Here is a 13,766-nt window from a genome sequence, read left to right as displayed (position 1 = left end):
TTGGATCTGCCCTTGATAGTCATAAGCCTCCAAACTTGGGAGCCTTACAAGTATCCAAAGCAGAGTAGGACGTGCACCGTGCCTCCTGCTCTGCAATTTAGCTAGATGGGCATCTAGCTGAGGCGTCAGGAAGTGGGAGAGAAGGAGGCTGGGGATACGACATAAGCCGTCCCCTCCCTCCCTCCCTCCCCCACTGGCACTCCCCCTTCCCCTTCTCTCCGAGCTCAGATTTGTGAGTTCGTAGAGGCAACTGAAGGAGTTCTCCCCTCACTTGTCTGCAAGGGAGAGGAGACAGGGAGGTCAGACTCTTGGGCTCGAGTTTGGAGCGCTGTCTCCAGTCTTGGATCCAGGAATCCAAATAATCTTGTGGGTCCCCAGACACTGTCTAGGGGCCACAGGATTGCTGACTTGTTCAAAGACTGCATACTGTGTTCTTTGGCCAAAAAGGCTCCCAGAGTTGCTTAGAAATGTCAGAAATGAGATCAAGATCAGGAATAACATTTTTGGCATTAGGTAACATTACTGAAAATGAGCAAGATGTAGTATGTCAACCAGCCTCATTTACCAGAATTAAAAACATCTGGATTTTCCTAGTACATAATTTTCAGACAACACGGTTGTTCTACAGAGCAGATTGAGTATCTTGTTCTCCGGATACTCCATTATCTCAGCAGGTTGGAATGAAAACCCGCTGTATCACCATGATTTTGCAAATTGGCTAACAATAAAATGTTGCTTTTGCTGATATTATTTATTTATTCATTTCAATACTGTCGAATAGCTGAAGTTCTCTGGGCAGTTCACAACAATTCAAGAAACACTAATCACAGATACAGGATAATAAAATACAGCATAACATTTCAATATACAAAATGTAAAACTATTTCAACAGCTAAAAACAATTTCAATAAAATACTAGATCTGTTAAAGGCAGCTGACATAAATGCCCCATCATATGTGATTAAATGGGAGTAGAGGGCAGTCTTAAGCTGGTGCTGAAAAGATGCCAGTATTGGCACCAGGTGGGCCTCAGTGGGGAGATCATTCCATAATAAGGGGGGCACCACTGAGAAGGTCCTCTCCCTTGTTACCACCTTCCATGCCTCCCTCAGAGGTGGCACTCGGAGGAATGCTTCAGATGTTGATCATGCTGTCCAGGTCAGTTCAGGTCATGAATCCAATTCTGCTTCTTTTTTATTATGCAGCCATGGGATCACGAGGAGCAGGGAGGGGAGATTAAATTCTTTCTTTCCCTGCCATGGTCCTGACAAAAATAACCTCCCCAAATGGCATCAATGGAAGCTTCCGTTGAGATTCAAGAAGCAGCTTTGGAAAGGCACTTTTTGTCCGTTTCTCTCCTGCCCTTCTTGCTGTGCTTGGTTTGATCAGCTGTGCCCCATCACATGTTTCGTTGACACCATGTGGTCGTTCAACCACTGTCAGGGAGGCTATCTGCTGATTCAAGGGCACTGCAAGAGGGGTTGCTCTTGGTGCCATGCCCAGTAAGCTGACTGGGTGAACAGGTATGGGGCATAGCATGGTAACAAAAAGCAATGTGGCAGTACCCACAGTTTATATGTCCACTGCCAATTCTTTTCCCATATTCCTTTTCTGCTGTATTTTTCCCCACATCTAAATGCAACCTTTGCCAGCTACAGACTCTTCTGGACTGAGATAACTTGGCCACAGTGGTGCAGGCACTACTCACCTCAAGACTAGATTACTGAAATGCACTCTGTGTGGGACTGCCCTTAAGGCTGCTCTGGAAGCTGGAGCTAGTGCAGAATGCAGCAGCTCCGCTGTTGTCAAGAGCGTCCTCTTTTCAGAATACAGCTCCTTTGCTGAGGGAACTGCTCTGGCTGCCTATTTGCTACCAGGCCAGGTTTAAGATTTTGGTACAAGTGTAGAAAGCCATAAATAACTTGGGACCAGGATACCTGAGAGAGCGCCTTCTCTCACCAGAGGTCATCAGATGGCATGCTCAGGGTGTTTTCTCATGGAACTATGGCCGGAATTGAGTCCACCAGGAGCAGAGCTTTCAGTGTGGTAGCCCCCTTTCTTTGGAACTCCCTGCCTCTGGAGGTTAGGCAGCCACCAAAATTGTGTTGTATTCAGTGCCTCCTGAAAACATCTGTATTTCAGGAAGCCTGCTTGACAGACTAACCATGGGTTTTACTGGTATTCTGGTTTTTTTAAATAACAAATTTTTAATACGGCGTTTTATTATTTTCTCTTTTATTGTTCACCACTCCAGAATCTGTTTAGATGTGGGGTGGTATATAAATGTAAATAAATAAATAAACCTTTTAGCTTATGAAAGATGCCATATGTAAATACATAGTTTATAAAAATAATAGTTTGGGAGATATATTTATTTATCTAGCATTGTTTGGTTTGGGTAATTTTAAAACGGGCTCCTTTATCCCAAATGATAAAATATAACCATGAATATGAGAATTAATGTTGGAGCATATCAAATATATGATTAAAAAAAGCTCTCATCTTAGCAGTTCATCTTAGATCAGAAGAGGTCATGCCTGCCATTCTGGAGCATCATTGCCGAAATTGTGTATTTCTTGAGCTGAAGTGGCTGAAGATATTCTGCATTGACTGTTTTACTCTTCCGTTTATAAGGAACTAAGATTCAAATTGTTCACACTGGTCCAATCATCATCACCATCAATATTAACTTTTACTTGCCAACACCAGTAGGATAATTCAAAGGAAAAGTGGCTCTGTTTGCTTTGGAAATGGCAAAATTATGTCGGTCTTATCTACAATGAAGCAAGGATGAGGACCTCACTAAGAAACACCAACCAACAAAATGAATGGACCCACAAGTGATACACATTGCAAAAAGCAAATTATACACTCAAAATGTAAAATATAAATCTTTTACTATACTTTCGTATGCAAGTACATATACAAGGTATCTGATTAACATTGGACCAATCGCTTCTTAAGTTCAAAAATCTCTGTGTAGCAATAATAAACATCAGTAGGTTGTATTTAAACTACACTTGATACAGACATAATAATGCTATGGACGCTGAGTCTCTATTAACAATATACAAATTGCTTCTCAAGAATGCAAAAGGGTGTAGCGTCGACCATAGACAAAATGAATACAATTCAAGATGTTTCTTACAACAAACAATGGCAAACAATAGTAAACTTTAATGACAACTCCAGAATGTGGTATCATTTCTGAACTTAATCAGGAAGATAAAACTGTAGTTTATCTTTCTGTATCTGTTTTGATATGCAGCCAAACTGTGTTCATCTCAGTTAACATGCTCTATCTAAAGAAACAAGATGGAAAGGCAATAAAATAACTTGCAACAAAAGCCTGAAACAACTATTAATAAATATATCAGTTAACCACTAATAAATAATAACTACTACTATTATTATTAGTTAACCACTAATTAGTTCAGGCTTGTTAACCACCCTGAACAACCCAACAACAAGCCATGGGTTCTCAAGGTAGCTTGTTTGAGAAAAATAAGCCACAATGCATGGTTAACAAGCTGCCCTGTGGAAATTGTCCTGGGTCAGACAACACACTAACCCATGGTTCAACAAACAACCCATGGTTCAACAACAACCCACACTCAACCACTGAGTGTGGGTTACCATGTTGTGCAAACCCGGTCATAGTGTCCTGGTATAAGGCAGCTTTCTATATTCCTCATATTTGATCCATAATATGGGCATTTGTGCTAATCACTTGGGATGTTGCAGGCACCCGACAGGGTCCGTGAGTCTGTTGCCCCCCCCCCCGCAACCCCCAGACTGTGCCCATTGTGAGAACCAGTGTGGTGTAGTGGCAAGAATGTTGGACTAGGAGCTGGGAGATCCAGGTTCTAGTCCCCACTCGGCCATGGAAGCTCACTGGGTGACTTTGGGCCAGTCACAGACTCTCAGCCCAACCCACCTCACAGGGTTGTTGTTGTGAGGATAAAATGGAGAGGAGGAGGATAATGTAAGCCACCTTGGGTTCCTTGCAAGAGGAAAAAAGGCGGGGTATAAATGCACTAAATAAACAAACAAACAAATAAATAAATAATGTCCTCGCTCGCCCCCTGCTTGCACCCACTAGCGCCTTCCCGGACTCACTGCGATCCCATCCAGTAAGTGCTCACCATTTCCCCACCTTTTTTTCTGCACAAAAAAAGGAGTTTTGAAAATGCACAGGTTTAACTCCCGCCTTGGGAGTTATGTAGGGGACAGACGATACACTGCCCACTTGTGTCTACCACCATGCAGGAAGACTCCAACCCTACATGCTCTGGTAGTCAAACTGAGGCATCCTCAAAAGCTACTAGAATTACAAGAATTCTTGTAATCCTTGAAAATACTGCAAGGCTGAACTTGACCACTAATTCCCAGTTCCTTATTTGTGAACTGAGCAGCCCTGCCCTCATGACCTGCACCTTGTTATCTGTTCTGCTCCTGGATCTGATCTGGGGCGGGAGTTGCTCTTTTGCTGAAGCCAAGACATCGATGAAAGAGGAGGGCAACTTCACCAAGCCCTCTCCAGGGCAGATCCTAATTGTCCCAAAGTCTGCTGTTTGAGGGAAGAACTGTGTGGCAGGACCATCCCTGTCCTGTCCTAGTCGTCGTCGTCATCATCATCATTATTTATACCCCGCCTTTTCCCCAGTACTGGGACACAAGGCGGCTTACAAAAATTAAAACATATACAATTAAAACAAATGAAAGTATACAACAGTTAAAATATAAATTAAACAACAATGCAATTAAAATTATATTAAAACATTTAAACAGCATTTTAAAACAGCATTTTAGCAGCTTACCCCCAGGTTCCAACTATGTCCCAAAGGCCTGCTGGAACAAGAATGTTTTAGTCTGCCTCTGGAAACACATCAAGGAGGGAGTCATCCTAGCATCCCTGGGAAGGGTGTTCCACAGCTGTGGGGCAGCCACTGAGAAGGCCTTCTCCCGGGTTCCCACCAAACATGCCAGTGACAATGGTGGGACTGAGAGAAGGGCCTCCCCAGAGGATCTCAGGACACGGGCAGGTTCATAAGGGAGGATACGGTCTTTCAGATAACCTGGACTGGAGCTGTCTTTATCAGATCTGTCCCCAAATTTGGCCTGGAGAGAGGACTGGTGCTTCCATGGAAGCATCGCTCCCCAAGACAACTAGGAGGGAGTCTGTCCCTTTGCTTAAGCACGGGAGATCAACATGTGAAAGCCCACTCCTGCTTTCTTTATGTGAAAGCCCACAACTGTATAGAAACACCTTTGCAAGCCACTTTTTAAACTACGTAAACTGCTTTGGGAATTTTTTTGTTGAAAAGCGGTATATAAATATTCAAATAAATAAATATTTGCACAAAAGTTCAAAACAGAGCTCAATGAGGGGATTTAATAAGGAACTGAAGTTTATATGCCCTTGCACCCCCAACATAAGCTCTGGCCTTCTTCATATCATATACCTACATCAATGGGGGACCGCATCATTCATGATCCATGACAATTCTTTCCATTCGAAGCCACTGTTTTTGCACAATGCACTTTAATGTAAGACTATCCCAGATGACAATTGCAAATAAGGAATTAGGAGGTCTGCTCACCAAATTAAGCTTTTGGTCACCCAAAATCATACACCCTCACCTCTAGGGGAATCACTAAGATACCATAGCATCATATCAGGCGCAATGCTTTTTGGGACACAAGACAGAGTCAAGCATGGTGCTCTCCATGCCAATCATAATATATGTTTTGGCTATTGGGCAGTATAGAAATTAAATAAATAAATAAATAAATAGAAATGAATAAGAAATGGGGGTGGGGTGAACTATAGGACAAGTTTTGGACCAAAATCCTATAAAAAGGCAACCAGGATACTGTTGCCTATGAGACAGCCTAGTATAGACTGGGTTTGCACAACATGCTAACCCACAGTCAGCGGTTGACTGTGGGTTATTATTGAACTGTGGGTTGTTTGCTGAACCATGGGTTAGTGTGTTCCCTGAACCCAGGACATTTTCTGCAGGATGGCTTGTTAACCATGCAGTGTGGTTCGTTTTTTCTCAAACGAGCCACCTTGAGAACCCATAGTTTGCTGTTCAGTTGTTCAGGGTGGTTAACAAACCACCCAGCAGAAATGTCCTGGGTTCAGACAACATGCTAAACCATGGTGAACAAACAACCCACACTCCACCACTGAGTGTGTGTAGATTAGAGTGTTGTGTGAATAGCCCTACCATGTCTTGCTCTATGCTTTATTTTGGCAGAAAATACTGAGTGTGCTTCACCCAGTTCCTTTTAAATTTTTTGATACACTGACTAATTGATTGTGTCATGTACCCAAAGCAGTGGGTCAGATGCAACACTATGCCACCTCACAGCAAGCACTCTCATGGTGGTGTCAGTGCATGATTTATGATGGGCCAAAGCTTAGTTCAAAAGTGCACACCCCCAGTTCCTTATCCACTTAAATGTGTACCAGCATGCCTCACAGTGTTTTGCTTGAAAATGAAGAACTGGGCTGGACGTAATACTAAAGAAACCCCCTGGGAGATGAGAGGGTATGCTCTGTGGTGGCCCAAAGCCTAATTTGGAGTGCACAACCTCCTTTCCTTATTCATTTCTGCCTATTGTTGACAAGTATTGACATGGACCTAGTCCACTTGTCAATATTTTACACTAAAGAGAAGTGTTGGACCAGAGTTAATGCTATGGTGTCTCATAGATCAGAGGTGAACAGAAAATAGATCTCCAGATTTTTGGAAATCATCTCCCAGCATTCCTGACCGTTGGCCATGCTAGCAGGGAATTTTGCAAGTTAGTCCAAAACATCTGGAGATCTACTTTCTGCCTATCCCTGTCATAGATCATATTTCCCTGGTTGTGTCAGTGCATGATGTGGCTGGAGCACGGTGGCAGCTGTAGGACTTAACGTGCATAGCATTGCACCCTGAATTATGTCTATTATGGCCATATGATCTGCTCAGTTTGAAATATGTAACAAATAAATTAACAAGAAAAATAGAATCCCATTCAATTTATCCATATTGAGTAGTATAATCATTAGCTCTTATACACAGAGTAATTTTTTTTAAACCCAGACTGTTTGGTGATGTATGGGACCTTACCTGTTAATCTCATCAGGGTGTCCCAGTAAACTAATCAAAAGAGGGTAAATTGTATGACTCTGGTCAGAATATAATTCACAATATGAGAGTACATGTATTAGGGCAGGGGTTCTGTGGGCCACTTTTGACCCCTTGGACCCCCCACAGGCCTCATTTCTGCCACTGCCAACCCACCAAAATGGCGGTGGCAAAATAAATCAGCCATCTGCCATTGAATTTTGGTGGCAAACCACAAAAGAAGCTTAAAAAGGGCAAATTTGAAAACAAATTAAATTTGTCCCCTTTAAGCCCCCTTTGTTGTTTGTTGCCAAATTTTGGCAGCAAATCAATTTTTTGCTGGTGCACCTCTGAATTTTGTAGAAGCTGCATGTTACACACCCTGCTTTAAGGGAAATCAAATAAGGCACAGAAATACCATAATCAGGTTAAAATCCATGAGCCATGGAGGAACAAGTTCTATTACCCAGGGAATATAAAGCTTGACTTTCAATATTATATAGTTTTTTTGCTCAACAGTTTAAATATTTATTGTTGTCTGAGCATTAAAAGAGATTCCACTGATTAGACTACTTTTATGGTTTTGACCTTTAAAACCCTATATGGTTCCGGCCCAGTCTATCTTAAGGAGCGCCTCCAGCAACACCAGACAGGCCGCTCAACAAGATCAGCCTCGGATGGCCTTCTCTCTGTCCCATCAGCCAGGACAGCTAGGCTGGTGAGGACCAGGGAGAGGGCCTTCTCTGTGGTGGCCCCCACTCTGTGGAACTCCCTCCCTAGGGAACTCCACCGTGCCCCCTCTTTAATGAGCTTCCGCCATGCGTTGAAAACTTGGTTGTTCAGGCAGGCATTTGGGGTGGGCTAGCGAAATTTTATTGCTTTTAAACTGTATTATTGTACATCGCCCAGAGTGGCCAGGTGACAGGCTAGATGGGCGATTAAGACATTTAATTAATAAATAAATTATGTAGAATTATATGGGACCATTTACTAAAGTATGAGTCTGTTAGCATGAAGTGTAGAAGTCTAGATGTCACTGAAGAAAAGTGAAGATGTAGCCAAAATTTTAAGCTCTGGGCTCTAGTTTCCACAAAACCTACCCTAGTTTCTAAACACATGGCCACATATCCTACATAGTTGGGTACCCCCAAAATGCAGTGTTAAAAAACCCAGGAGCTTTTTTTAGGACAGAGTCAGTCCATATGGCAATACTATGCAATACTCTAGACAATGGCTTAGTTTCAAATAACATCATATTTGGAGGAATACTACAGCCACCTTAGGTATTATAAGAACAGACAACTGCAGACATGCTGCAATTTACAGATTCAAGTGTATATTCGCTTTGTAAGCTGCATTTAGAATTATACTGAAAATGGAGTCCCCTTACAGTGTAACAAAACTTCTGTATACCTCCAGGCAACTCCAAGTACACTTTTTCTTTAAAAGTACCATTATAGGGGTACAATGCTATATCCCTGTAATGCATTTTTAAATTTTCAATCACCTCCAGTAACCAGCTTGCTAAAATGGCGGTGACTGGAAACGGGATTTTCCCTGCCCCTGCTATCATTTTAAAAATTTATAGATTGCATTATAGGATTCTACTGCCATAACATTCTTTCATTTAAGTGGTACTGCTAGTTTTTCAATTTAAAAAATATATAGCCTGGAAAGTGCTTCAGTACTACTTAAAAGATGTTTTAAAAAGCCCCAAACAACAGGTGATAAAAATGGCAGCCACCACAAAGTTTATACTAAATGGGTGCTGAGCTATGATAGATTAACCAACCTGATAGGTCACTGCCCACATGAAAACCACACCTCTTTAAAAGTATGGGCAAGTAGTGCAAATAAAATATACACCTGTGAAGACAGTATTACTCTTCTGTGTGTCTCAAAAAAAGAAACTGGACTTTCTCTGGTAAGAAACAAGATGGCAGCAGCAATACGGAACATGAGTACAAATGGACTGTTTGGACCACCTGTAAAATGTGAGTGAAAAAGCTATCGCAATTCCACAATAAATCTCTATCTGGAACCAGCCATGCCATCCGATATAGTTCAACAGTGTACAACAACCTAGAAAAAACTTACATACTTTTTGGTATAAATAAATAAATAAATATATATATATATATATATATATATATAAAAATAATTGCCAAAGAAAGGAAAAATATATCTATGTTGGTCAAAAAAAGGAAGAAATGGAACCTAGAAGGAATAGGGACGTAACCCTTTGGTTGCACTTTATTATATGAAGTACTCAGTGAAGCAGTCCAGAAAAAAAAGTCTGTGCTATCCTGGATCATAGGACCAAATAGCCAAGAGGGCTGGCCCATGATATTTTGCTGCCTGAGACAGAGCAGCAAATCTCCTCCCCAACCCATAAGACAAGGTATATGGCCAACCAAGGTATTTTGGGATCTGAGACAGAAGGTCTCACAATCACCTCTTTCACTTCCTGGCAGTAAAAAATACAGTGCATACCATTAAATACACCAGAGCATATTTTTGTGCCATTTTCAACTCATTTTACCTAAAGGAAGTTTTGTTAATCCAGATCTGTAAAACTCGAATCTCATTTAAATGCAATACTGCTCTCATGTGGCAAGACATAGCTACATTTAATGGGCAATCTATTAAGCTATGCCCCACTGAAGTTATTGTTAGGATAACAAGCACAGGCTTTTAAAATAAGGGAAAGGCTCTGAACATATTTTAAATTAGGAAATTCTTTTACAGACCCAATTCTGACTTCTCCAATCATTGCAAATATGCATATCTGATTATAGCATATAATCTGATCACAGTATTATCTGGGCGGGGGGAATCTGTACTTGGGGTACAGATTTCCCCCACCCAGATTAAAATTGGAGCATGCTTCACTATCAACAAATCCAGTTGCAAGAATATCTCCTAGCATTCTGCCCTCTTCCTTTGTCCACTTAATAAGACCTGGGATTATGCTTTCTGGACAATGGCAATGCTTCAGGGAGTCCTCTGCACCTATCAGCTGTCGCATGGACTGCGTTATAAAGATTCTTGGTTCACGCTTACTCCTTCCCAGATGATGATGCTATTACATATATACTTAGAGAAATCAACACTGCATGCCTCTCCCTTCCAAGACCAGGTAGATACATTTTTCACAGCACATTTGAACACCTTTTACTTCACATTCATGTGATCTGACCTACAGTCAGGGAACCACTGGATTATGGTTTTACTGATGTCAAATGTGGCAGACTGGGATTAATTGTAGTCTCTCTCTCCCCTCTCCCCCCCTCCACACACAAATTCATTTGCCTGGTTGCCAGTGATAACAGTATCCCTTGGTCTTGCAAGTGTCTCTTTCTCTTGCAGAGAACTTGCGGTTGGGATGGGGGGGTTGATCTCTCAGTTTGTGCCAAGCTTTGGAGAAGGAAAGGAACTGCTTGCAATCTTCTCACTGGCTACCCTTCTCCAATCAACAGATATTGGGAAAGGTAGAAGCTACCAGAGGCACTTGTGGTGGTTTCTTTCCTTATCTAAGACTAGTTGAAAGGGAAAAGATCATTCATTTTATTTATTATACCATCCTTCATAATATGTAGCACAGGGCAGATTCCAATGTAAGTTAAACCAAATCATGTACAATAAAACAATTAAAATCAAATACGCTGCATGCGTAGGGGGACCCTTGTTTCATTTTGTGCAGGGAATTCTCAAGAGAAAGATATGACACAAGTCTTTCACTTCTGAATTTATTCAACTAAACATGAAATAGCAACCACAATGATACGTCTTTCAATGTTTGGCCTCGATAACTCTTCCACTGACAATAGATGTCTACTCCAATCTGAATTCCACTGATTTTAATGGGACTTACTCCCAGGAACGCCGGCATAGAACTGCAACCAGTACACAGTCTGCTGCTGCGATTATAATGGTGAGGCAGCAGCTCTAACCACCACCTAACGGACAAAGTGCTAATTATACTTCCAAGAACGACATATTTCCAGTCCTCAAAAATCCGACAAGCATAACATAACTCTCCCTCATTTCTCCCCATCCCACAGGAAAAATTCAAGGAAAACCCTAAATCATCAAGCTAGCGGAGTTTTATGTAACAAGCATCGTTCCCTCCTTGCTATATTTGGGGCCAGCCCCGCAGTGCACCGGGTGAAGGATCATGACCTTGCATGTGGTCGTGTCGATCCACCAGAAATAAAGCCCCAAAGAAACCGCAGCACAACATCTGTACAAAGACCCTGGCGGCGTTTAAACTGAGAATAACAGGTATGACGCTTCTACTTTTAATCACGGCCCCAGCAGCTCTTTAGGCTCTTCCTTTCGGGCAACGCAGCGACAGTGCGCTGCCCCAACCCCCTTCCTCTCCCCGTCGCTTCTTGATGACGAATTCTCCAGCTGGTGTCCAAAACAAAATGCGCAGCCAACGCGACGGGCCTCGGCCGCCAGTACTACGCACGCGCAGTTGGCGGAGAAGGCGCTCTTTCCTTCCCCCACCCCTTCTCGCTGTCTGTTGTCTAGGGGGAGGGGACAGCTAAGGTCTCGCAGCCCCCCCCCCGCTCCCTTTAACTGACAGCGCGACCGGCTTCGGCCGCGTCCCTCAGCAAATACAGCGAGCTAGTCCGGAGAAGCTTCTCCGGGGTCCGGCGCTGTGAGGCGAGGCAGGAGCGCAGGCCTCGCCGCCGGACAGCCGCTTCTAGCCGAAGTGGTGAGGGAGAAAACGAGACAGGGACCGGGAACAACCCGGTCCCTCAGGCAGGCAGGTGTAGGGGGGCGGTGTCGGCCGTGTCTCGCTCCTTCCTCCTCCCCATGGCGTGAGGACCAAGAGACTCCGGGCAGCCCTTTCTGAGGCTCCCCCTGAACTGGCTGCCGGGGACCGCGAGCCGCTTTCTCCAGCCCGGCGAGTTAAAGGGGCCCCCACCTGCCGCCACAGGTTACGTTCCTTCCCCGCGATGAGAGGCCGCCGCATCCCAGGTGCAAAGTAGGCGAGAAGCGGCAGGAGGGGGAGGCGGCGGCAGCTGTGGCTATTTCGGCTGCGGCCGGCCTAGCGCGCCGGGGCAGGCAGCGCGCCGTAGGCCGGCTGAGGGGAGCGTGGGTTCAAGTTCTTGGATGCCGAGGGTGCCTCTCGCACGCTCCGTCCTCTACAGCCGCAGCGGGGCATGAACCTGGCGCAGCCCGAGGGGGAGGAAGAGGAGGGCGACGGTGGCGAAGAAGAGGAAGACGACATGGAGCAGCCGCCGGAGGACGCCGCCGCCACGACGGCCGCGGCTGGGGAGCGCGGAGTGGAGACTCCCGCGGGCCCCGCGCTCGTTGGGTGCCTGCTGAAAGAAGACGACGACGACGCAGCGAGCAGCGGTGGGCACCACAGTTGGGAGCAAAAGCTAAGCCCGGAGCTGCAACAGGCTTATCGGATCTTGAGGGAGTTTCTGTTGGAAAAGCACCGGCCCCTGACTGCGCCTTTTCTAAGACCGTTAGGAGGCCAAAAAACTGAAGATGGGCAAAGTGGCGCGGCAGTCGCCGCCGCCGCCTCCTCCTCCCCCCAGGAAAGTAGCGGGCATCAGCCTTCCCAAGAACCTCAGCAACTGTCTGGGATGTGGCTGCTGAAAATGGAAGATAAATTTTCTACCGGGCAGTATAGGGGAATCGCAGATTTCGTGGCCGATTTCCGGTTGATGCTAGAGACTTGCTATCGGCTGCACGGGGTGGATCACTGGCTGTCCAAGCAAGCTCAGAAGTTGGAGATGATGCTCGAGCAAAAGCTGGCGCTGCTGTCTCGGTATGTGTAATGGAAGGTGTAATACAGTCTTCCGCTGTATTGGGACATCAAGGAGGAAAGTTTACATAAAGTGGCGCTGGTCGTAATTGTTGTGAAATGATACAGGGTGTGAGGCCTGTAGAGACCTATGTTTATAGACCTCTTGATTGGGTACGTGTAACTCATGTTTCTAAGGTTACAGTCATAGGAATGCTTACTAGGGAGTAAGTCCTATTGATCTGAGTGGGGCTTACTTCTGAGGACTCATGTTTCAGATTGTGCTGCAAATCTGATCTGTTACTAACTGATCCGAGGTGGTGTCTCACTTAGAGTGCAATCTTGTGTGTGTATACTCGGAAGTTAGTCCTGTGAAGTTTAGTAGAACTTGCATTCAGGTTGCAATTCTATAGATACATACCTGGGTGTAAGTCCCAGAGGATACATGTGCATAGGGGTGTGGTGTTAATATGTAGTATTGGAAGCATTAATTCAAATCCTTAGCTGCATGTTAAGTTTTTTCTAGCACACTGTTTATCGTGACAGAAAACAGCCATATTTCACAAGAGACAACCATTGCTTAACTTCTAAAAAGAGAGGTACTGGGTTGTAAGATTCCCAAAGTACATCTTTTTCTACTTTGAAAGCCCCATTCTCTTATTCCTGATGTGGGGAAGCTGGTTGTTCTTACAGTCCACATGATCACAGGGTGATTAACAAGCCACAGTGGCTTGTTAACTACCCAGCATGTGCTGGCTGATTTGCATAAGTAACCTAGCTGGGTGTGTTTTCTTGTGTAGTCTGAACCCGGTGAGGGTGGTTTGTTGGGTTGATTAACAAACCACCCAGAAGCCATGGCCTCTTGTAGGGTTCTG

At 44.3% G+C, this 13,766-nt stretch overlaps 1 protein-coding gene across 2 annotated transcripts in view; it reads left to right on the top strand.

Moving 5' to 3' along the window:
* Window positions 1–10,869: 10,869 nt before the first annotated feature.
* BRD10 (bromodomain containing 10) overlaps window positions 10,870–13,766 on the top strand; it is a 66,672-nt gene continuing 63,775 nt past the window's right edge. For both annotated transcript variants that reach the window (XM_084834458.1, XM_084834457.1), the window contains exon 1: window positions 10,870–12,915. In XM_084834458.1, the coding sequence (XP_084690584.1) occupies window positions 12,299–12,915 (617 nt within the window). In that variant the 5' untranslated portion in view covers window positions 10,870–12,298. The remainder of the gene's footprint in view (window positions 12,916–13,766) is intronic.

The sequence above is a fragment of the Heloderma suspectum genome, chromosome 2 (genome assembly GCF_057233095.1).
Source record: "Heloderma suspectum isolate Gila_16-S chromosome 2, 16-S_ref, whole genome shotgun sequence".
In the NCBI taxonomy this organism is placed as follows: Eukaryota; Metazoa; Chordata; class Lepidosauria; order Squamata; family Helodermatidae; genus Heloderma; species Heloderma suspectum.
The sequence above is the reverse complement of the archived record's forward strand: the minus strand, read 5'-3'. Positions and strand labels throughout refer to the sequence as shown.